At 49.5% G+C, this 22,512-nt stretch overlaps 1 protein-coding gene across 2 annotated transcripts; it reads left to right on the top strand.

Annotated features, from left to right (window-relative positions):
* The first annotated feature begins 2,550 nt into the window (after positions 1-2,550).
* Positions 2,551-15,144, top strand: LOC311530747 (uncharacterized protein). 2 transcript variants are annotated; one of them, XM_084647614.1, is made up of 5 exons: positions 2,551-2,651; positions 4,453-4,533; positions 5,211-5,337; positions 12,153-12,251; positions 12,854-15,144. In XM_084647614.1, the coding sequence occupies exons 2-5, from the start codon at positions 4,492-4,494 to the stop codon at positions 14,758-14,760; spliced, it is 2,175 nt and encodes a 724-aa protein (XP_084503740.1). In that variant the 5' UTR covers positions 2,551-2,651; positions 4,453-4,491; the 3' UTR covers positions 14,761-15,144. The 2 variants fall into 2 exon arrangements, with proteins under 2 accessions (XP_084503740.1, XP_084503739.1); XM_084647613.1 differs by having other exon boundaries at positions 2,568-2,651; positions 4,454-4,533; positions 12,857-15,144.
* Positions 15,145-22,512: the final 7,368 nt, after the last annotated feature.

The raw sequence follows: 22,512 nt of genomic DNA, 5'->3' as shown, positions 1-22,512 counted from the left end.
CAGCTTGCTGGTCAGGGGTTAGCCGATTAGAGAGGGGAATTGTTTCCAGGGGGGAACCAGCTCTTGACTCTTTAGTAGATCTACTCCCTGGGACATCTCCCTGCTCCTCCCAATGTCCACACACAGCCAGCACCACATTCCCCCTGTCATAATGTGGCTTCATCATATTCACATGGTACACCTAGCGGTGATGTGCTCCGTTAGACAGCTCCACTACATAGTTTACCTCATTTAGTTGCTTGACAACCTTGAAGGGACTTTCCCAAGCAGCCTGTAGTTTGTTTTTCCTCACGGGGATAAGAACCATCACCTGATCCCTGGTGGCGTAGGCCCACGCTGTGCGGTCATACCAGACCTTCTGCTTCCTCTGGGCTCTGGCCACATTCTCCCTGGCCAGGCCCATGAGCTCAGCAAGTCTTTCTGAGCTGAGGAGAGGGGGGAGGGATAGCTCAGTGGTTTGAGCATTGGCCTGCTAAACCCAGGGTTATGAGTTCAATCCTTGAGGGGGTCATTTAGGGATCTGGGGCAAAAATTGGGGATTAGTCCTGCTTTGACCAGGGGGTTGGACTAGATGACCTTCTGAGGTCCCTTCCAACCCTGATATTCTATGATTGTCAGGAGTAGGGAGGTTGTGTGCGTAGCTCTATGCAGAATGTCTCTGCTGAGCTCTCACACAGGGCTCAGGGGTGCAAAGCCTGCAGGAGCCGGGTGGGAAAGCTGTGGGGTTCTTGTTATGAATTGTATGTTAATCAGCCAGCTGCCCAGGGTTTGGTTAACTGGGGGAAAAGGAGAAATGGGGCAGAGGGGGTAGAGCCAGCTGGATAAACCTGCTGCACTGGGGTTGTAACTAGTGACACACGTCACTCTCCAGCTGGAGTTTGAGCCTATATTTTATGTTACCATCTCCTCCTCGTTCTGGATCACGAGCATGCGAGAGCTCTTCCCCGAGCAGTTGTCACGGCTCCCAGTCCAGTCTTGACGCTCTTTTTTAAGGGAAAATGCCATTTTGACAAAAAGGGAAGTTTTTAGTTTAGTTGAAATTGTTCATTTTTTGCCTCTGTGTGTGTAAATAAAAAATGGAAATACAGATTTTTGGGGGGAGGACAGGGGGGGGGGTTTCATTTTAATTTTAATTTTCATGGGGTGGCAGGGGAACACTTATTCTTAACATTTTCCCCATTGGAAAAGAGTGGGAGGAGTTTTGCTTTTCTGTTTCCTTCAAAGGACAGCAAACTTCCATTTCTTTTAACAAATTCCATAAAATAGGTTTACAGGATAGAACATAAGACCGGCCACACCGGGTCAGACCAATGGTCCATCTAGCCCCGTATCCTGTCTTCCGACAGCTAGGGATAGCAGCTCTAGTTCTAAGTATAGCTGCAGTTCCTCCCACACCCATATAAAAAGCCTTCGGACTCAAAATACTAGGGAGGGCTTTTCTCAGGGGTCAGTGCCCAAACAGCCAGGCACACTGTAGGTCAGGACTGCAGGGTGTTGGCAGAGATGGGGGCAGAGGTGCTGGAACTAGGGGTGCTGGGGGTGCTTCAGCACCCCCAGCCTTGAAGTGGTTTCCATTCTATCCAGAGTTTACAGTTTGGTAAATTGTTCCAGCACCTCTGGATGGGGGGCCAGAGAGGAGAGAATTCACTTGAAGTCTTTACCTGACGTTCCTGTCTTACTAAAGCTCTGCTCTAATGCAATCACAAATTCTGGGCTCTATGCAGGAATCACTGGCTGGGAGTCTCTTGATTCGACCTTGTCAGCTTTCAAAAGCTGAACAGAGACAGACCCAGCCTGTCAAGAGAAACTCACTGTTGAAATATATAATCCTGGTTGGTGACTGAGAAGGAAAGGACCACTTGCAAAGTCTGAAAAGATCTCAGTGTCACAGCCTGGCAGTAGGGGTCGCTGTACCCCTGCTAGTAGCAGGGTTCCGGTGAGAACAAAAAACAAGGGCAGTTTGCCGTCATTAAAAATCCCACAGCGCTTCTTGAACAATGGGGATCTGAGACTGTCCACGTTCCAGTCTGTGTGACTGCAATTTGCTTCCCTAAAAGGGAAGCTGCAATATTGTGGACTTCTTCTTCCACCCTTCCCCTGAGACATCACACAGCAGCGTGGTGGGCTAACAGCTGTGGAATTTCACTCCAGAGGTGCCTGCATTTCAGTGGTGGGGGAAATTATTCCTGTAGGTTCTACACGGCTTGTAAAGCTGTTTGGGCCTCCACCTCTAGAGCAATTATATTATTGCACGATGTTGAGCACGAGCTGGCAGGGAGCACGAGCTCCCCGGGAGCCTCCCTTACCGGAGCTGGGGAAGGCGGAAGCACCCCCCGGGGCAGGCTGGGAGATGGAGTTCCTGACACTCCCGCGAGCGGAAGTGACGTTCTTGGGGAGGACGAGCCGAGCTCGTGCGGGGCCGCCGGCGCCAATCCCAGGGCACAGAACCGTGTTGTGCCGCTCGAGCTCTGGGCGTGCGCACATGGAGGGGGCGGGGCGGGGCGGGGCGGGAGTCCCGCATGCGCAGAGGCAGAGCTCGCCGGCTGCTGCTGCGGGACCGATGTGTGCGGGGGGGTCTGTGGCGGGGCGAGCTTCATTAGCCCCCCCCCCCCCCCGCGCCTGGGCCCTGCCCGCCCCGCTGTCGCCTCCAGGTACCGGAGCGAGCCCCGGGGGGGGGGGCTCGGAGCTGCTGTCCCAGCAGGAGCCCAACGCCCCCCGGCCCGGCTCTGCCTTGGGGGGAGGGGACCAGCCCCCCCCCCCCCCCGCGGTCCCTGCCTTTGGCCGGGCGGGGGGGACGTGAGCCCGGGCGGGGGGCGAAGGGGGGAGACCTGGGGACAGGGGCGGGGGGGGGAAATGTCGGGGCAGCCCGGGCACGGCCGGGGCAGAAGAAGAGCAGGGGATCCCCGAGGAGCGGGGAGGGAAACGGGGGGGGGGCTGAGATCCCCTCGGATTTACCGCTCCCGTGGGGACCCAGCCTCTCCCGTCCTGCCCGCTTCCTCTCCGGACACCAGCGATCCGCATCCAGGGAGACCCCCCCCGGACCCCCCCCCCGCGTCTCTCCAATTCCTGAGCCGCTCCCTGGCCCCCTCCGCCGCTCGCGCCCCGTCGCAAGAACTCGATCCCCAAGTCGGGGTCTGGACGGGGCAGCGGGTTAAGGGGCGAGGCTGCGAGACCCCGACCCCGCGGGGCCGGGCTGGGGGGCCGCTCTCTGCCGGCAACAGGGCCCGGGCAGCCCCGGGAGGGGACGGGGGCAGCGAGCGGCCCCCCCCGGAGGCGGCCCGGCCCCAGGCTGCGGCCAGGAGCTCGTTCCTCCGCGGGGCCGCGTCCTGCCGCACCTGGGAGACGCCTCGGGGCTGCCCAGCCCCAGGGGAGCCGCAGCCAGGCCCTGCCCCGCGCCGCCGGGACCGGGGGGGCTCCTGGGGGGGGATCCGGGGGGGGCCTTGAACGGTCCCTGTGCACCCTCAGGAAACCCCCGGGGGAGAAGGGGGGGCGGGAGGTGAGTGAATTGGATCCTTTCCCTGCTGGTGCCTCTCACACCCTGATACAAATTCTCTCCAGTTCTTCCCCTTTTCTCAAATGTCAATTTAACATCTCCGGTGTGGGGGATTTTCCCACCCATTTTATCTGCAGCGATTTGTCCGTGTCTAGGTGAGAAATTGTTCCCTGAGTCGATTCCCAAAACATGGCTGCCCCTGGAGTGGGGTTGGGATGAGACGCCTCTTCTCTGCCAGGGTGGGGGAAGCGAGGAGCAAGTGTCCCCCGTGGAGACTGCCCAGACCCCGGTTTCCCAATCCCACTTGCTGGCCCCAAACTGCCAACACAGTTGCCCCCAGCTATCCATTGACCCTCACCTGCCCATCCCCCACTGCTGCCCCCTTCCCTCACCCAGGAAGCCTTCCAGCTCCTCCTCCTCCTTTGCCCTCTTAAATCACCTCCTCAAAGGGCTCCTTGCTGCCCCTGTGAATGGGGGCCATCACTTTCTGTTTATGTATTGCACAGTCATATAAAATCCAGTCAAACAGTCCCCCTTTTCCAACTAGTTATTTCATAGCAATATAAAATTCCCTCTGATCTTGGTCTTTTTCTCTCATGTTATCATTTACTTACTTTGTGACATGTATTCTTTGCAGATATCAAAGATTGTTATGAAATACCCTAAACGTTTGCCCCACTTTTTCTCCAGTTGTCTGTTTCTAACTGATTATGCCCTGAGATTTTCCCTGTCTCTCTAATTATAAAATACCAAGAAAATCTCAGATTTACACCTTTTCTCAGATTCTTAGCCTGGCAGGAGGGGCCAGGTCTACACTGAAATAAAGAGATCAAGCATTTTTCCAGCACGGCAGAATCTAGGATATCTGTCTGCAGGGAAAGGGCCCTGGGGGAATTCTGATGTGAAATTAATTAAAGCCTGTTCTGAAACCCCCACAATTACGCTTCTCACCCTCCCAGGCTGCAAAACGACATCCATCCTCCACCTCAGCTCCTCCCATGGGACGGGGAAGAGAAATGGCTGCAGTGGAGCCAGCTCAGGTAGGGATTATTGGGGAGTTTTGGGTGGGTTTCTTCTGGAGGGAGGGGGACAGAAAATACACCAGAGACGAGAAGGTTTGCGCAGTCTGGTTTGGAGGTTGGGCCGGGACAGGAAATTCACAAGGTGGAAAAAGGGAGGAGGACGGGGTGACAAACCTCCTGGGAGTTACTGAAAAAGTGGCCTAGATTCTGGGACCAGACCCATGAGGTTGGGAGGTGGAAATGCTCTAATTCGTTGAACAGAAAATAACCCACCTATATGGGGCTACGAAAACTAACCAGATTCATAGTGCGGGAGCCTGACCCAACTAACCAGCGGGTGCCATGAGATATGAAGGGGGCACCCACCAGTCAGGCTTAGGGGAGATTCCCCTCCCTTCATATGAAGCTCCTCGCATTGAGGAGCGTGTTGGACTTCCTACCAGGGAGCTCTCCCTGGATCCTGCTGGGGGCTCCATCTCCTGTATCACTCTGTGGCTAGTAGGTGTGTGATGGATCTGGTGGGAGAGAGGAGGGGCTCTGTCTTCGTCCCCTCACCCTGGTGGTTCCAGGATGCTCTGAGTGAGGTGGGGGTGGGACTCTGACCATGATCCACCCAGAGCTTCCATTTGATTGGCTCCTCTCCCACACAAAGAGAGGGGCAGCAGGTACTGAGTGTTGGATTTTTGCTCTCTCAGGGTCCGGTGACCTTCGAGGAGGTGGCTATGTATTTCACCAAGGAAGAGTGGGCTCTGCTGCATCCTGCTCAGAGAGCTCTCTACAGAGATGTCATGCAGGAGAACTATAAGAATGTGACCTTGCAGGGTAAGGATTCCCGTCCCCTCAGTTCTTGGAAGGGGAAATGAAGAGATACGGTTCACGCCACCCCCCAATGGCATCTCTGCTCTGTCCTGTTTCAGCATCACCCCAATCTGCCAGTCACACACACGACCAGAGACCTTCCCCTGCTGAAGAACACTTTGGGAACAGAGCACAGGAGCAGTATCGCACAGTGTCAGATATCTCTTTTTGCTCAAGTAAAACTGGGGCTTAGGTCCAGCATAACCAACAGAAGCTTCCTAGCCCCGGCCTTCTCTGAAACCCTGAGCCTACTCCACCTAGACCAGAATGTGCTTGGGGTGTAACAAGCAGGCTGCTGGAGTCAGAGCTGCTGGTCCAGGGTTACTTATAACACAGACACGCAGATGACACAAATCCTCACTGGTCTGGATTGCACTGCAGCGTGTGAAAATGGCTTATGTTGGTAGTGAAACTTCCTGAGAAATGGAGAGTCTTGCTTCTCCATCCGCACGTGTGATAGCCACTACCTCTCTTCTCTGCAGGCTCCTTGGATTTTTGATTACCTCATTTTCACATGACCCTGAGTCTTATTTTTCACATTCTGCTTTTCTAAACTAATTAGCATCTGTTGCTCCTGAATTATAGCTTCTAATTTCCCAGTGTTCTCCACACCCAGGGATTTTTCTACTCCCTCCCGTTACACTGGGCTCACTAGATTCCCTAGTACATAAGAGTGGCCACATTGGGTCAGACCAAAGTCCATGTAGTCCAGTGTCCTGTCTTTCGAGAGTGGCCATGATTTTATAGACCTCGCTCATATCCCCCTTTCGTCTCTTTTCTAAGCTGAAAATCATAGAATCATAGAATATCAGGGTTGGAAGGGACCTCAGGAGGTCATCTAGTCCAACCCCCTGCTCAAAGCAGGACCAATCCCTAATTAAATCATCCCAGCCAGGGCTTTGTCAAGCCTGACCTTAAAAACTTCTAAGGAAGGAGATTCTACCACCTCCCTAGGTAACGCATTCCAGTGTTTCACCACCCTCCTAGTGAAAAAGTTTTTCCTAATATCCAACGTAAACCTCCCCCACTGCATCTTGAGACCATTACTCCTTGTCCTCTCCTCTTCTACCACTGAGAATAGTCTAGAACCATCCTCTCTGGAACCACCTCTCAGTTAGTTGAAAGCAGCTATCAAATCCTCCCTCATTGTTCTCTTCTGCAGACTAAACAATCCCAGTTCCCTCAGCCTCTCCTCATAAGTCATGTGTTCCAGACCCCTAATCATTTTTGTTGCCCTTCGCTGGACTCTCTCCAATTTATCCACATCCTTCTTGTAGTGTGGGGCCCAAAACTGGACACAGTACTCCAGATGAGGCCTCACCAATGTCGAACAGAGGAGGACGATCACGTCCCTCGATCTGCTCGCTATGCCCCTACTTCTACATCCCAAAATGCCATTGGCCTTCTTGGCAACAAGGGCACATTGCTGACTCATATCCAGCTTCTCGTCCACTGTCACCCCTAGGTCCTTTTCCGCAGAACTGCTGCCTAGCCATTCGGTCCCTAGTCTGTAGCTGTGCATTGGGTTCTTCCGTCCTAAGTGCAGGACTCTGCACTTATCCTTATTGAACCTCATCAGATTTCTTTTGGCCCAATCCTACAATTTGTCTAGGTCCCTCTGTATCCTATCCCTCCCCTCCAGCGTATCTACCACTCCTCCCAGTTTAGTATCATCCGCAAATTTGCTGAGAGTGCAATCCACACCATCCTCCAGATCATTTATGAAGATATTGAACAAAACCGGCCCCAGGACCGACCGCTGGAGCACTCCACTTGACACCGGCTGCCAACTAGACATGGAGCCATTGATCACTACCCGTTGAGCCCAGCAATCTAGCCAACTTTCTACCCACCTTATAGTGCATTCATCCAGCCCATACTTCTTTAACTTGCTCACAAGAATACTGTGGGAAACCGTGTCAAAAGCTTTGCTAAAGTCAAGAAACAATACATCCACTGCTTTCCCTTCATCCACAGAACCAGTAATCTCATCATAGAAGGCGATTAGATTAGTCAGGCATGACCTTCCCTTGGTGAATCCATGCTGACTGTTCCTGATCACTTTCCTCTTGTCTAAGTGCTTCAGGATTGATTCTTTGAGGACCTGCTCCATGATTTTTCTGGGGACTGAGGTGAGGCTGACTGGCCTGTAGTTCCCAGGATCCTCCTTCTTCCCTTTTTTAAAGATTGGCACTACATTAGCCTTTTTCCAGTCATCCGGGACTTCCCCCGTTCGCCACGAGTTTTCAAAGATAATGGCCAATGGCTCTGCAATCACAGCCGCCAATTCCTTTAGCACTCTCGGATGCAACTCGTCCGGCCCCATGGACTTGTGCACGTCCAGCTTTTCTAAATAGTCCCTAACCACCTCTTTCTCCACTGTTGTTTCTCCACTGATGGCCATCTATTCCCCATGTTGTGATGCCCAGCGCAGCAGTCTGGTAGGGAAAAAACCACCTTTTGCTTCCCCCACTAATTCTTCCCGGTTTGTGAGCAGCAGGTCAAGAAAACCTCCCCCCAGTTGGCTCCTCTAGCACTTTCACCAGGAAATTGTCCCCTACGCTTTCCAAAAACTTCCTGGATTGTCTATGCACCGCTGTATTGCTCTCCCAGCAGATATCAGGAAAATTAAAGTCACCCATGAGAACCAGGGTGCGCGATCTAGTAGCTTCTGCGAGCTGCCAGAAGAAAGCCTCATCCACCTGGTCCGGTGGTCTATAGCAGACTCCCACCACTACATCACTCTTGTTGCTCTCACTTCTAAACTTAATCCAGAGACACTCAGGTTTTTCTGCAGTTTCGTACTGGAGCTCTGAGCAGTCATACTGCTCCCTTACATACAGTGCTACTCCCCCACCTTTTCTGCCCTGCCTGTCCTTCCTGAACAGTTTATAACCATCCATGACAGTACTCCAGTCATGTGAGTTATCCCACCAAGTCTCTGTTATTCCAATCACGTCATAATTCCTTGACATCACCAGGACCTCCAGTTCTCCCTGCTTGTTTCCAAGGCTTTGTGCATTCGTATATAAGCACTTGAGATAACCTGCTGATCGCCCCTCATTCTCAGTATGAGGCAGGAGCCCTCCCCTCACAGACATTCCTGCCTGTGCTTCCTCCCGGTATCCCGCTTTCCCACTTACCTCAGGGCTTTGGTCTCCTTCCCCCGGTGAACCTAGTTTAAAGCACTCCTCACTAGGTTAGCCAGCCTGCTCGCAAAGATGCTCTTCCCTCTCTTCGTAAGGTGGAGCCCATCTCTGCCCAGCACTCCTCCTTCATGGAAGACCATCCCATGGTCAAAGAATCCAAAGCCTTCTCTCCAACACCACCTGCGTAGCCATTCGTTGACTTCCACGATTTGATGGTCCCTACCCAGGCCTTTTCCTTCCACAGGGAGGATGGACGAGAACACCACTTGCACCTCAAACTCCTTTATCCTTCTTCCCAGAGCGACGTAGTCCGCAGTGATCCGCTCAAGGTCATTCTTGGCAGTATCATTGGTGCCCACGTGGAGAAGCAGGAAGGAGTAGCGATCCGAGGGCTTGATGAGTCTCGGCAGTCTCTCCGTCACATCGCGAATCTTAGCCCCCAGCAAGCAGCAGACTTCTCGGTTTTCCCGGTCAGGGCGGTAGATAGATGACTCAGTCCCCCGGAGGAGAGAGTCCCCGACCACCACCACCCGCCTCCTTCTCTTGGGAGTGGTGGTTGTGGAACCCCCCCATCTCAGGACAGTGCATCTCATGCCTTCCAACCAGCGAAGTCTCCTTCTGCTTTCTCCCCCCAGACATATCATTTGGTCCACTCTCCGCAATGGTACCTGTGGAGAGAACATGAAAGCGGTTAGTTACCTGTGTCCGCGTTGCTGGAACCCGGACATTCCCCCTTCTTCTTCTGGAGGTCACATATTGCCAAGCTTCTTCACTGGCCTCTTGGCTCCGCTGTGCAACGTGCTCTAAATCTTTAGAGCTTTGTGCCCGTAGAAGCATATCCTGACTTTTGTCCAGAAAATCCTCCATTTCTCGTATGCAACGCAGGGTCGTTATCTGTTGCTCCAGACCTTCAATCTTCTCTTCCAATATGGAGACCAGCTTGCACTTTGTACAGACAAAGTTGCTTCTGTCCTGTGGAAGAAAGACAAACATGGCACATCCAGTGCAGGTTACAACAGCTGAACCCCACCCCCCCTCCATATCACCTTCCTACTATGAGCTTCCTCAGAGAAGTTGGCAAGATGTAAGCCTCACTGGGCTGACTCCAGGCGAACTCCCAGGCAAACTGCTCCTGTGTGCTGCTCAGCTGGTTCGCCGCCGCTCAGCTGGTTTGCAAAGCTCTGGCTATTTTTAAATATTTTTAATATTTTTATTTTTTATTTTTAAAAGGCCCAGTCTTTTTATTCTCTCCTCATACGGAAGCTCTTCCATACCCCTAATCATATTTTTTCCCTTTTCTGAACCTCTTCCAATTCCAGTATATCTTTTCTGAGATGTGGCAACCACATTTGCATGCGGTATTCAAGATCTGGGCGTACCATGGATTTATAGAGAAGCAATATGATATTTTCTGTCTTCTTATCGAACCCTTTCTTAATGATTCCCAACATTCTGTTTGCTTTTTGACTGCCTCTGCACCTTGAGTGAACGTTTTCAGAGAACTATCCACAAGGACTCCAAGCTCCCGCTCTTGAGTGGAAACAGCTAATTTATACCCTATCATTTTCTATGTATTGTTGGGATTATGTTTTCCAATGGGCTGCAATACATGCTATCCTGACATCTAGTACTGCTGAGCTCCTGCATTCAGTAATATCCCTGCCCTTTCCCCCAGAAATGTGCATCTTGCACTGTCCAGCACACTGCTGAACAATGCAAACTCATACGAAGTCTGTCATTTCATCAGTGGAAAATGACATGCACCAGCCTCGTTATTCCAGATGGAGTTTCCAACACACTTTAATCCAAACACACTGGTTAGATAAAACAATAAAACCAAATTGTTAAATACTGAAAAAAAAACATTTTAAGTGACTACAGGTAATGAGGCCTAAAAGTCAGAATTGTTTACAAAAGAAATGCAAGATAAAACACAAACATCTAACTTAACAAGCTAAAACGGATTCAAAGCAAATGTTTTCTCTCACCATATGTTGAGACAGGCTGGTGTCTGTCCTTTCTGCCAGGACTCCCATAACCCGCCCCTGCCACCCAAGGTCAGTTCTTCAGGAGTTGTTATGAACAGAGGGAAAGAGGCGAGAGAGAGTCTCAAGCGTTTTTCTCACCTCTTTTTAGAGTTCAGTCCTTTGTACTAAAAACAACTTCAGTTCTCAGCTGAGTGATGCTGACAAGCTGTCTGTGGTCGATGTGAGCTTCAAGTGGTCCCTTTGAAGGAATGTACATGTCTTCTTCACACCTTCCCACTTCCGGAGAATGGCTATTTGACCAGCTGTTTGCCTTGCTGCCTCTGAGGGAACTGGTCTGGGGGTGTTCCCCAAAATTATACCTTTTCAGTAATATCATACAGGAAAATCTCATAACTTTACTTACAGTGTTGCTCCACATTTTAACAGGAGGATAATATTCAGTAGATTATATGATTTCAAATGATATCTCACAAGCCGTACTATGTCCCAAATTGATCATAATTTTCCGGAAGAGTGAACATAGGGGTACAGACTGACACAATGTCTGTCTGTGGTATGTTCCCAGCAGATATGTGGGTATTTGGCATCTTAAAGGACCTGAGGAGCTGGTCCTGGGAATTCACTGGTTTACTAAGTGTGACACTATGTGGAATTGTGAGACTCTTTATATTATTATTATTATTTTATTATTAATACCAATATGATAAAATTGCAATGAGTCATGCTAGATGTGCCATGTAAGCTGTCAGTGAAAATGTTATGATTTTCCTAGTATGATGATTTTGTTTCTAGTTTGTATCACCTTTCTATTGTGAGATATAGAGATGTAGGGTATATTTGTATTTCCAGACTTGTGTAGTGTTTCTGGGTGACACCCCCAGACATATTGGCATCAGCACTACCTAGCCTATTCGATGGCCCATCCAGGGTCATCAGCTGTACAATGAGCCCATGGAAAGGACCAAGGGGATACACCTATTGAGTCAGCAAGACATGCAAAGGTGCGCCTGTGTACTGAGAACTCCAAGACTTTTCCATGCCATGTGCTGTGAAACTTGTGTTTGGGGCACAGGAAGTACAAGCCACATGGCAAAAGGCATATAAAGGGTAGCTGCATCATCTCCCTTTTGTCTTCAATCCCTCTTCCTACCTCTGGAGCAACTTCTCTACAAACTGAAGCAATGAACAAAGGACTGAATGACCCATCCAAGCTGTGGATGTGTTTCAGATGGAAGTCTGAATGTGGATTATTATCTGAATCTGAAGCTGTGGATGTGTTTGAAGTCACTAACTCACTAACTAACTTCTCACTGCAATGGACTTAGCTGCTGACTGGGAGTCAGAGAACTGGAATGCAATAAAGGGGGCTGCGTGGTTTCTTTTTTCAGCTTCTTGGTAACAAGTGTGGGTGATGAGAAGCAGTTTGTGACTGGTCAGTGAGCTTAACTTCAGCATTAACCACCAGTTTGGGGAGGATATGCTATCCCTTTTTCATCCTGCCCTGACCTTGGCCTTTTCAGTGAGGGACTGCCCCAGGCACACCACCTCACACTAAGCAGTGTAGTTAAATTAATAGAATATTTATTTATGACAAAGTCTTGTGACATCAACTGAAGTCCTTTGTTTCCTTTCATCTGAGCAGGGTTTCCAGTTTCCAAACCTGATGTGATCTCCCAGCTGGAACAAGGGGAAGAGCCATGGGTCCCAGAGGAAAGAGAGATCCTGAGAGCTCTCTGCACAGGTGAGGAAACGTTAAACCAACTCAGAATCTATAAGTGCCTGAAGGAAACCTCTGGGATATCCTACAAAGTCTTGGGAGGTCTCTCAGTTCATTATTGTCTCTAGCAGGGGTCGTATCCTCAGGGTAAATATAGCTCATGGCTTCCTATAGATCCTAGCAGACACCAGGCAGAAGTTTCCTCCGTTCCCCCTGTGAATTTGGATGGGATGTGAAGGCTGAATTGATCCTCCTCCTCTCTCCTATTTGGTGGAAGAGTTTGGGGGAGTTCAGGACCTGAAGTTCAGGGGAGGTTTAGATTGGATATTAGGAAAAACTTTTTCACTAAGAGGGTGGTGAAACACTGGAATGCGTTACCTAGGGAGGTGGTAGAATCTCCTTCCTTAGAGGTTTTTAAGGTCAGGCTTGACAAAACCCTGGCTGGGATGATTTAACTGGGAATTGGTCCAGCTTCGAGCAGGGGGTTGGACTAGATGACCTTCTGGGGTCCCTTCCAACCCTGATATTCTATGATTCTATGATTTTTATTTGACCCCTCTCCAGCACTTGTTTTCCTTTGGTCTTCCCCTTTCCATCCCTGTTTGACGTTTCTGTCTCTATGACAGCAGGTGAGGCAATGCTTTGTGAGAAGGAGGAGCAGAATTCTCAGCAGGAAAATGTTGAACAAGTGGATAAACACAGAGAATTATTGCAAAGATGGAAAAGGAATGTGTCCAGGAGTCATGAGCAGGGAAAATCCTTTGCGATTCATCACAGACCAGAAAGAGAGCAGGGAAACCATCCATTGGAGAAAATGGGTAAATTTATTTCCTGTCGGGGAACTCAGCAGGGCCTCAAGGAAACCACAACCCAGCAGGAAATCCTCAGGAGAAGGAGGAAAAATACATGCAGTGAGTGTGGGAAAAGCTTCACTTGCAGCTCAGCCCTTTCTAATCATCAGAGAATCCACACAGGGGAGAGGCCCTACGAATGCCGTGAGTGTGGGAAAACCTTCATTTGGAGCTCATCCCTTTCTTCTCATCAGAGAATCCACACAGGAGAGAGGCCCTACGAATGCAGTGAGTGTGGGAAAAGCTTCACTTGCAGCTCAGCCCTTTCTTATCATCAGAGAATCCACACTGGGGAGAGGCCCTATGAATGCAGTGAGTGTGGGAAAACCTTCACTTGCAGCTCAGCCCTTTCTAGTCATCAGAGAATCCACACAGGGGAGAGGCCCTATGAATGCAGTGAGTGTGGGAAAACCTTCATTTGGAGCTCATCCCTTTCTTGTCATCAGAGAATCCACACAGGGGAGAGGCCCTATGAATGCAGTGAGTGTGGGAAAACCTTCACTTGCAGCTCAGCCCTTTCTAGTCATCAGAGAATCCACACAGGGGAGAGGCCCTTTGAATGCAGTGAGTGTGGGAAAACCTTCACTTGCAGCTCAGCCCTTTCTAGTCATCAGAGAATACACACAGGGGAGAGACCCTATGAATGCAGTGAGTGTGGGAAAAGCTTCACTTGCAGCTCAGCCCTTTCTAATCATCAGAGAATCCACACAGGGGAGAAGCCCTATGAATGCAGTGAGTGTGGGAAAACCTTCATTAGGAGCTCAGCCCTTTCTAGTCATCAGAGAATCCACACAGGAGAGAGGCCCTACGAATGCAGTGAGTGTGGGAAAAGCTTCATACAGAGGTCACAGCTTTTTCAACATCAGAGTATCCACACAGGGGAGAGGCCCTTTGAATGCAGTGAGTGTGGGAAAACCTTCACTTGCAGCTCAGCCCTTTCTAATCATCAGAGAATCCACACAGGGGAGAGGCCCTTTGAATGCAGTGAGTGTGGGAAAACCTTCACTTGCAGCTCAGCCCTTTCTAATCATCAGAGAATCCACACAGGGGAGAGGCCTTATGAATGCCGTGAGTGTGGGAAAACCTTCATTTGGAGCTCATCCCTTTCTTGTCATCAGAGAATCCACACAGGGGAGAGGCCCTACGAATGCAGTGAGTGTGGGAAAAGCTTCAGTAAAAGCTCAGGCCTTTTTCTGCATCGGAGAATCCACACAGGAGAGAGGCCCTATCAATGCAGTGAATGTGGGAAAAGGTTCATTCAAAGATCAGGCCTTGTTGATCATCACAGAATCCACACAGGGGAGAGGCCCTACAAATGCAGTGAGTGTGGGAAAAGATTCACTACAAGCTCAGCCCTTTCTAATCATCAGAGAATCCACACAGGGGAGAGGCCCTATCAATGCAGTGAGTGTGGGAAAAGATTCACTAGCAGCTTAGCCCTTTCTAATCATCAGAGAATCCACACAGGGGAGAGGCCCTACGAATGCGGTGAGTGTGGGAAAAGCTTCATTAGAAGCTCAGGCCTTTCTAATCATCACAGAATCCACACAGGGGAAAGGCCCTACGAATGCAGTGAGTGTGGGAAAAGCTTCACTCAAAGATCAAGCCTTTTTCACCATCAGAGAATCCACACAGGGGAGAGGCCCTGTCATAAATATAAAGGGAAGGGTAAACACCTTTAAAGTGCCTCCCTGCCAGAGGAAAAACCTTTTCACCTGTAAAGGGTTAAGAAGCTAGGATAACCTCGCTAGCACCTGACCAAAATGACCAATGAGGAAACAAGATACTTTCAAACCTGCAGGGGGAAGAAACCAAGGCTCTGTCTATGTGATGCTTTTGCCGGGAAGAGAAAAGGAATGGAGTCTTAGAACTTAGTAAGTAAGCTAACTAGATATGCGTTAGATTCTATTTTGTTGAAATGGCTGATAAAATAAGCTGTGCTGAATGGAATGTAGATTCATGTTTTTGTGTCTTTTTGTAACTTAAGGTTTTGTTGTTGTTAAATCTGATTACCCTGTAAGGTATTTACCATCCTGATTTTACAGAGGTGATTCTTTTACTTTTTTCCTTCAATTAAAATTCTTCTTTTAAGAACCTGCTTGCTTTTTCATTGTTCTTAAGATCCAAGGGTTTGGGTCTGTGTTCTCCTTTGCAAATTGGTTAGGATTTTTATCAAGCCTTCCCCAGGAAAGGGGGTGTAGGGTTTGGGGAGGACTTTTGGGGGAAAGACGTTTCCAAGCGGGCTCTTTCCCTGTTACATATTTGTTAAATGCTTGGTGGTGGCAGCAATGAAGTCCAAGGGCAAAAGGTAAACTAGTTTGTACCTTGGGGAAGTTTTAACCTAAGCTGGTAAAAATAAGCTTCGGGGGTTTTCATGCAGGTCCCCACATCTGTACCCTAGAGTCCAGAGTGGGGAAGGAACCTTGACAGGGCATGGGAATGCCGTGAGTATGGGAAAAGCTTGACTCAAAGATCAGAACTTTCTAATCATCAGAGAATCCACACGGGGAAAGGCCCTACAAATGCAGTGAGTGTGGGAAAACCTTCTCTACCAGCTCAGCCCTTTCTAGTCATAAGAGAATTCACACAAAGGAGAGGCCCTCCGAATGCAGTGAGTGTGGGAATACCTTTTCTTGGCACTCAGCCCATGTTAGCGATCAGAGAATCTGCAAGGGAGATCAACACCATAAAAACCTCTAGGGCTATCAATACTTTTTTTCTTTTCCTGATTTCTACATAGTAACTTGGAATTCTGTTTGCTGCACCATTATCCTTCAGCTTATCCAGATGAGTGCCCCATTTTTTGCCTTTTGCAGTTCGCCTTCTTGAGATGGACCTATTTCTCCTTTTTATTGTCCCATGAGTAATTTGAGTGATCGCTTCCTGTCACGAAGCGGGAACATCACATTTATACCATTCCTCCTATTGCAAAGTAGTTATTAGTCACCAATGATACAGATTGGATCATTGCCAGTTGTTCTCATGTTGCTCTGGGTTTTGCTGAAGAGCAGTTATGTTGGGAAGTTTTCAAATGATATGTAAATGAAGAGAAGCAGGGGCTGGAAAAACAAAGTGTCATTTCGGACCCTCCCCCCCATTATTCAGATCCTAGTATACTGAAAATATTGAAAATAACATAACTGACTCTTGAGACAGCGCTGAGTGAAGTATGTTTGAATGGATCAGAGGAGAATGTGCTGGGAGAATTTCTTGTCCTGATTCTGAATAATCAGATGTCACCTGTTTTTTGGGTTTTTTGTTGAATTTATCCTTTGTATGTGCTAAAATGTGTATAAAATCAGTGTTGGCAATCTAATAGCTGCAGAAAAATGGCTATTTTTTAATAGAATCTCCAGCTCTGGTAACTAACGGAGATTCTGATCCAGCCGTAGCCTGAAACTGTGCCACCAAATTAAAGAAAAGCTGGGCATGTTTTGGGGAGCCATTCCTCACTAACACTGTTGATATTCTGAGTGGTTTTGTGAAGGATTCTACTTCAGAGAAGTGTAAATTTACCCTAACCAAGGCCAAGGATTTGGAAAGAACTGGGGTGAAAAGAGTACACACTCAGTTCTTGGTTTCTACTCCAGAAAAGGAATGACCATTGTCATTTTAGTGTCTTATTGTTCCTTTCCCTATTTTTTGTGCTCGCCTTTCTGTTCTATGAGAGTGGGACTGTAGAGCTCAATGCGTGCGTGACAGAAGCTCGTTGGTGCCAATTGGCAAAGGAGTCACTTGTTTACAAGCAACTCCTGTCTCAGACCTGACAAACTCACCACACCGAATACACTGATTTTATGACATTTATCCAGGAAGCATAGCAGTGAGATCTCTACTGAAAGCTTGTAAATCATTGTCACGGGATCTTCTGCTGTGGGTCTCTCTCCATCTCTCCTCTTGAAGCTGCTCCAGTTTTGTTAAATCATTGGAACTGGGAATTTGAACCCTGATCTCCCAGGAGGGTGCCCTGACCACCAGCCTGCAGCATCACGCTCCTGGGTGCAATTAATGTTTAATGATTTATGCAAAGTGGAACAGCGCCAGCAGGGGCAATTGAGACTGCCTCACCCAGGGCACCCAACTGGGATGCAAGAGACCTGGGTGCCCCTCGCTGCTCCTATCAGATAGAGATGGGATTTGAAGTCAGGTCTTCCACTTGCTGACTCAGTGCTCAAACCACTGAACTCGGGCATAGAACAAGGGTTCCACCTCCGGTGGAGTTAGGTGAGCAGGGCTGACCAGGCATAGGCGCCCAACTGCCGACAACCAACAGGAGGCACCTAAGTCCCTTTGTGGCAGAAGGCTTGGGCCACCCCTGTCCTTAGCTGTTCCGACTGGCTGGCTCCGGCAGCTCTCCATCCAGCACACTGGCTTTTGTGGATCCAGCCCCTCATAAGAAAGGCACCTAGGGCTCCCCCAGAAAAGCCGTAAGGGGTTGCACAAACTGACCATTTCTCTGCATTTAACCCCCCTCCCTGAATGAGCAGGTCCCTTGACTCACCTGCGAAAGTCAACAGAAGTAGCAATTTTATCATTTCTAGACACCGTGCGAGTCTCAGCTGCAAGCCCTGCTTCTCCCCGTAATGTCAGACACCAATTCCTGTCCGGCATCCTCTTCCCGTGAAAAGTGAGGTTTAAAGTGAAGATTGGCTTCGTTTTGTTAGGGTGACTGTCTCTGAGCTCTCTTCACCCACTCCTGCACCCCAGTTCCTCACTGAGATACTAACCGGCACAAAGCAATGGTCAGTAGCAGTCTTGGTGCCCAGGGATGTAGTCTCAGAGCTGGGATGGCCAAAGCCCAGCACAAGGTGTGATCAGTGTGAAATGAATTTGTCATAAATATAAAGGGAAGGGTAAACCCCTTTAAAATCCCTCCTGGCCAGAGGAAAACTCCTCTCACCTGGAAAGGGTTAAGAAGCTAAAGGTAACCTCGCTGGCACCTGACCAAAATGACCAATGAGGGGACAAGATACTTTCAAAAGCTGGGAGGAGGGAGAGAAACAAAGGGTCTGTGGATGTCGGTATGCTGCTTTTGGCAGGGATAGAACAGGAATGGAGTCTTAGAACTTTTAGTAAGTAATCTAGCTAGGTATCTGTTAGATTATGATTTCTTTAAATGGCTGAGAAAAGAACTGTGCTGAATAGAATGACTATTCCTGTCTGTCTACCTTTTTTGTAACTTAAGGTTTTGCCTAGAGGGATTCTCTATGTTTTGAATCTAATTACCCTGTAAGGTATCTACCATCCTGATTTTACAGAGATGATTCCTTTACTTCTATTAAAAGTCTTCTTGTAAGAAAACTGAATGCTTTTTCATTGTTCTCAGATCCAAGGGTTTGCGTCTGTGGTCACTTATGCAAATTGGTGAGGATTTTTACCAAACCTTCCCCAGGAAGTGGGGTACAAGGGTTGGGAGGATTTTGGGGGGAAAGACATGTCCAAACTACATTTCCCAGTAAACCCAGTTAGAGTTTGGTGGTGGCAGTGGAGATCCAGGGTCAAAGGATAAAATTAATTTGTACCTTGGGGAAGTTTTAACCTAAGCTGGTGAAAGTAAGCTTAGGAGGTTTTCATGCAGGTCCCCACATCTGTACCCTAGAGTTCAGCATGGGGGAGGAACCTTGACAGAGTTATTTCAGGAGACAGAGAAAACACACCCTGTAGCAGTCAGGGAATCATGTCGTAGGTCCCAGAAGCCAAACAAGAGGTTGGTGGGGCGGGGGGGAAATCGGATATGGGGCCTTTCCGTCTCAGGAGTGTTGACTCCAATTCACCCTCAGGGTTGGGGGACCAGCTGGCCCAGAGGGGCGGGGAATGGATTTGGGGCCTTTCCATAGAGAGCGTGCCGGCTCTGAGCCGACCCCAGGGAAGGGGGCTGGCTGGCTGGCTCAGGGGTTCAGAAATGGGATAAGGGGCTTTACCCTACTGGGACACTGGCTCCAATCTAGCACCAGGGTTGCGGGCTAGCTGGCTCATGAAGGTGGGGAACAAGGTATGGGGCCTTTTCTCTCTGGGCCAGGAAGGAAAGGAGATGTGAATGAATTTACTTCTTCCCCCTGCATCCCAGCCAAGGAGCATCCTAGTGTGTCTTTGCTTTACACTGAGTGTCTGTGAAGCTCCTCGAAGTATTTAGGGCTGAATTCTGCTCTCCCCCCAGTTTACAGATTCCCTTGGCTTCTATGGAGTCACTCCTGACTCTCACCAGTGCGAGAGGAGATTCATACCTTTAGCGTAGAGCAGGGGTTCTCAAACTTTTCTTTCTGCGGACCACTTGAAAATTGCTGAGGGACTCAGCCGACCACTTAATGATCTTTCCAAAAGTCATTTGTACCATTAGCTAACTATTGTAAAGCTAACCCTCTTGCATACATATTATCTGCACACATCGTGCAGTCTTAAGATGCTAAACAAATCTGTGAGTCAACTAGAAATAGTCATGCTCTCCTTGTAAATATTAATACTGTCCTTTCAGGTATCTGAAAAGATTGTAAGAGGCATTCACTCAGGCTTATACAATTTCTCTGTGATGTCCACTCCAAATTTGACTAATGTTTTACACACATAGCAGAGTAACAAGTAATAAAGCGACACAAACGGCAAAACAAACTCACAAACAAACAAGTGACAACACTGAGAATACGAAAGGAAGGGAAACATCCAGTGGTTGGTTTGGGGGATTTTAAATGAGTGTTGAGGACCCACGCGGTGCAACTGCAACAGAGCCCTGGAGAAACAGGAAAAGTTCACGGTCTCCTGGTTTCACATTGTGCGCGTGTGTCACCAACTCAAAACCATTTTTACAAGCCCTGGGGCACATTAACACATGGCTTGGAGTTTGCAGGCAGATCCCTACTTCAAAGAGCTTACAAATAAGGTCTTTATCCTACAAAACACCTGGCAGGAACCCAACCAAATCAAGTGTTGATGGTGACTCAAGAGTCAATGGAAGTACTCCGAGGCTCAAAGCAGGGGTGGGCAAACTTTTTGGGCTGAGGGCCACATCTGGGCGGGGAAATTCTATGTGGGGCAGAGGGCTGGGAGGAAGTGTGGGGTGTGGGAAAGGATTAGGAGTGCAGGAACAGGCTTGGGGGAAGGGATTGCGGCAGAGGAGGTGTGTGGAGTGTATGAGGCTGCTCAGGAAAGGGGTTGGGGTACAGGAGGGGTGCAGCAGTGGGCTTAGGGCAGGGGGTTGGGGTGCAGGAGAGGTTTGGGCTTCGGCCAAGCACCACTTACCTAAAGCGGCTCTGGGGTGGCAGCAGCACGCACTGGGGCCAGGGCAGGCTCCCTGCCAGCCGGCCCTGGCCTCGCACCGCGCCACTCCAGGCGAGGAGGGGTGGGGAGATGGGGTGGGCAGCCTCTCGGCAGGGGGCTGCGGGGAGATGGGCAGGCAGCTTCTGGGCTGGCCCCAGGGGGCTGCTGGGGGGAGTACGGGCCGGGGGATTTCTCAAGGACCGAGCCAGCCATCTTCAGCCCACCGTGGGTTCTCCCCAGGACCTGTGCTCCCGCTTCAGCCAGGAGAAACCAGCTGCAGACCCCTTTAGTGCTGGGCAGAGGGACAAACAAAAGGATGTGGCTCCTTTAAGAAAAGTTTGCCCTTGTGTCTGATGAGTGAACTTGGGCTGGGGCCAGCAGCTCGCCCCCTCCCCGAGCTCTGTCCAGCCAGTCGGGTGCGCCAGGTGTAGTGTAGTAAATTGCTCTGCATAGAAATGTGCTACTTACCGGGTACTGAGCCGTACATCTGCTGAAGCCGCTGCCCTTCACCCTGCCCTTCTTAGCCGTAAGATTCTGCGGACGGCTTTTGACAGGGGTTAAAAAGTTGCCAAGGGGGTGAATTGGAACAGGGGGGTGGCCAGGGTCTGAGCAGGGGGCAGAAATTGAATGGTCAGGGGGGTCAAGCAGCTGGAGGCAGCATGAGGAGAGGGGCTAAAGGGAAAATCAGGGATGGGGGGAGGAGGCAGAGTTAAGCCCAGGAACGAGGCGCTGGCAGAGGGTGTCAGAGGGCAAAACCCAGCACAGGCAGGGGCACAGGGGGTAGCAGTTACCCCAGTGGGACTGAGACACCAGGGCTTGCAAAATAGTTTCTTGGGGGGGCGAGAGCCTTTTTTATTTCCCCTCTCCCAGGCAGAACCTCTCAGCATCGGCTTCCCAGGACTGGGTTCTCAAAGGCACAGGACTGAGTTCATAAAGGCACAGGCATCCCCATGCCTAGTCAATACATCTCCTCTTTGTCTGATGTAACCTACTGAGGCTCTGTCTACACTGCAAATTTCAAAGCCCTGTTGCAGATGCCAGTGCTCCTGGGAATCCACCTCGACGAGGGGATTAGGTCCGAGCACTGGGAGCCAAGCCTGTCCACACTACCGCTTTAAAGCACTCAAACATGCTGCGCTCGGCGAGGGGGAGGGGGTGATTTTTCACGCCCCTGAGCCAGCAACTTAGAGCTCTTTAACTTGCCAGTGTAGATAATCCCTGAGACTGAATTCAGGGAAACATGGTACAGATATCCCCTCAGACACAAAGAATCCCTTATCACTGTTTCTGAATGCATCGAGTCTCATAGCAGTGTCCCAAGTTGTCTTATCTGCTGCTGGGATTCCCTGAATTTTTCATTCTAATTTTTTCTTCTCGTTTTTAGAGCAGATGTTTATTCTGTTCAATCATCTGACTTCCACTCTGACTGAATTTCTGGCCTAGTGTGAAAACTCTGTTTTGAGTCAATCCACCAGTGCTGTAAATATTGGTGGTCAGACCAATAGTCCACCTAATCTAGTATCCTGTCTTGTGACAGTGGCCAATGCCAGGTGCTTCTAAGGGAATGCTCAGACCAGTCAAGCCCATTGTCCACTCCCAGCATCTGGTAGTCAAAGGACGGTTTAGGGTCATGCAGAGAATGGGCCTGCATCCCTGATTATCTTGGCTAATAGCCAATTTACTTATCCTGAGAGACTAATCAAATTCTTTGCTAATATATACCTTATGCCAGATGGTTGATGTGGGGTATCATTGCAAAACTTAAGACCTATTGCCTCTGTTTAGCCAACCTGTATGCATGTAACGTTTGTATGTGAGGCTAGAAATATTGAGCATGTTCCTGTATTTAAAATGTGCTCTGTTGGATGGGGCCAGACAATGTTAGCGGCTTATTAAAGGAATGCACAAACACGTAAAGATTATCCCAGGCACTGTGCCTCTGAACGACAGGGATACCGCTATACAGTGGGTGCTGTTTGACCCAGGTCAGAGCATAAGAGCCTTCCAGAAAGTGGGGGGAAGAAAGAAAAGGTGGACAATGAGAGCCTACAAGAACAACCAGAAATACCTGAGGTACAAAGACTGAACGGTGAGAAATGATTGACCCAGCAATCTGGATGATGGGAAGACACACACCTCAGCTCAGCTCAGCTCACTGCGAATGAGAAGGATCTGACATTATC

Source organism: Lepidochelys olivacea, assembly GCF_965140295.1.
Source record: "Lepidochelys olivacea isolate rLepOli2 genome assembly, chromosome: 14".
NCBI classification, from domain to species: Eukaryota; Metazoa; Chordata; order Testudines; family Cheloniidae; genus Lepidochelys; species Lepidochelys olivacea.
The sequence above is the reverse complement of the archived record's forward strand: the minus strand, read 5'-3'. Positions and strand labels throughout refer to the sequence as shown.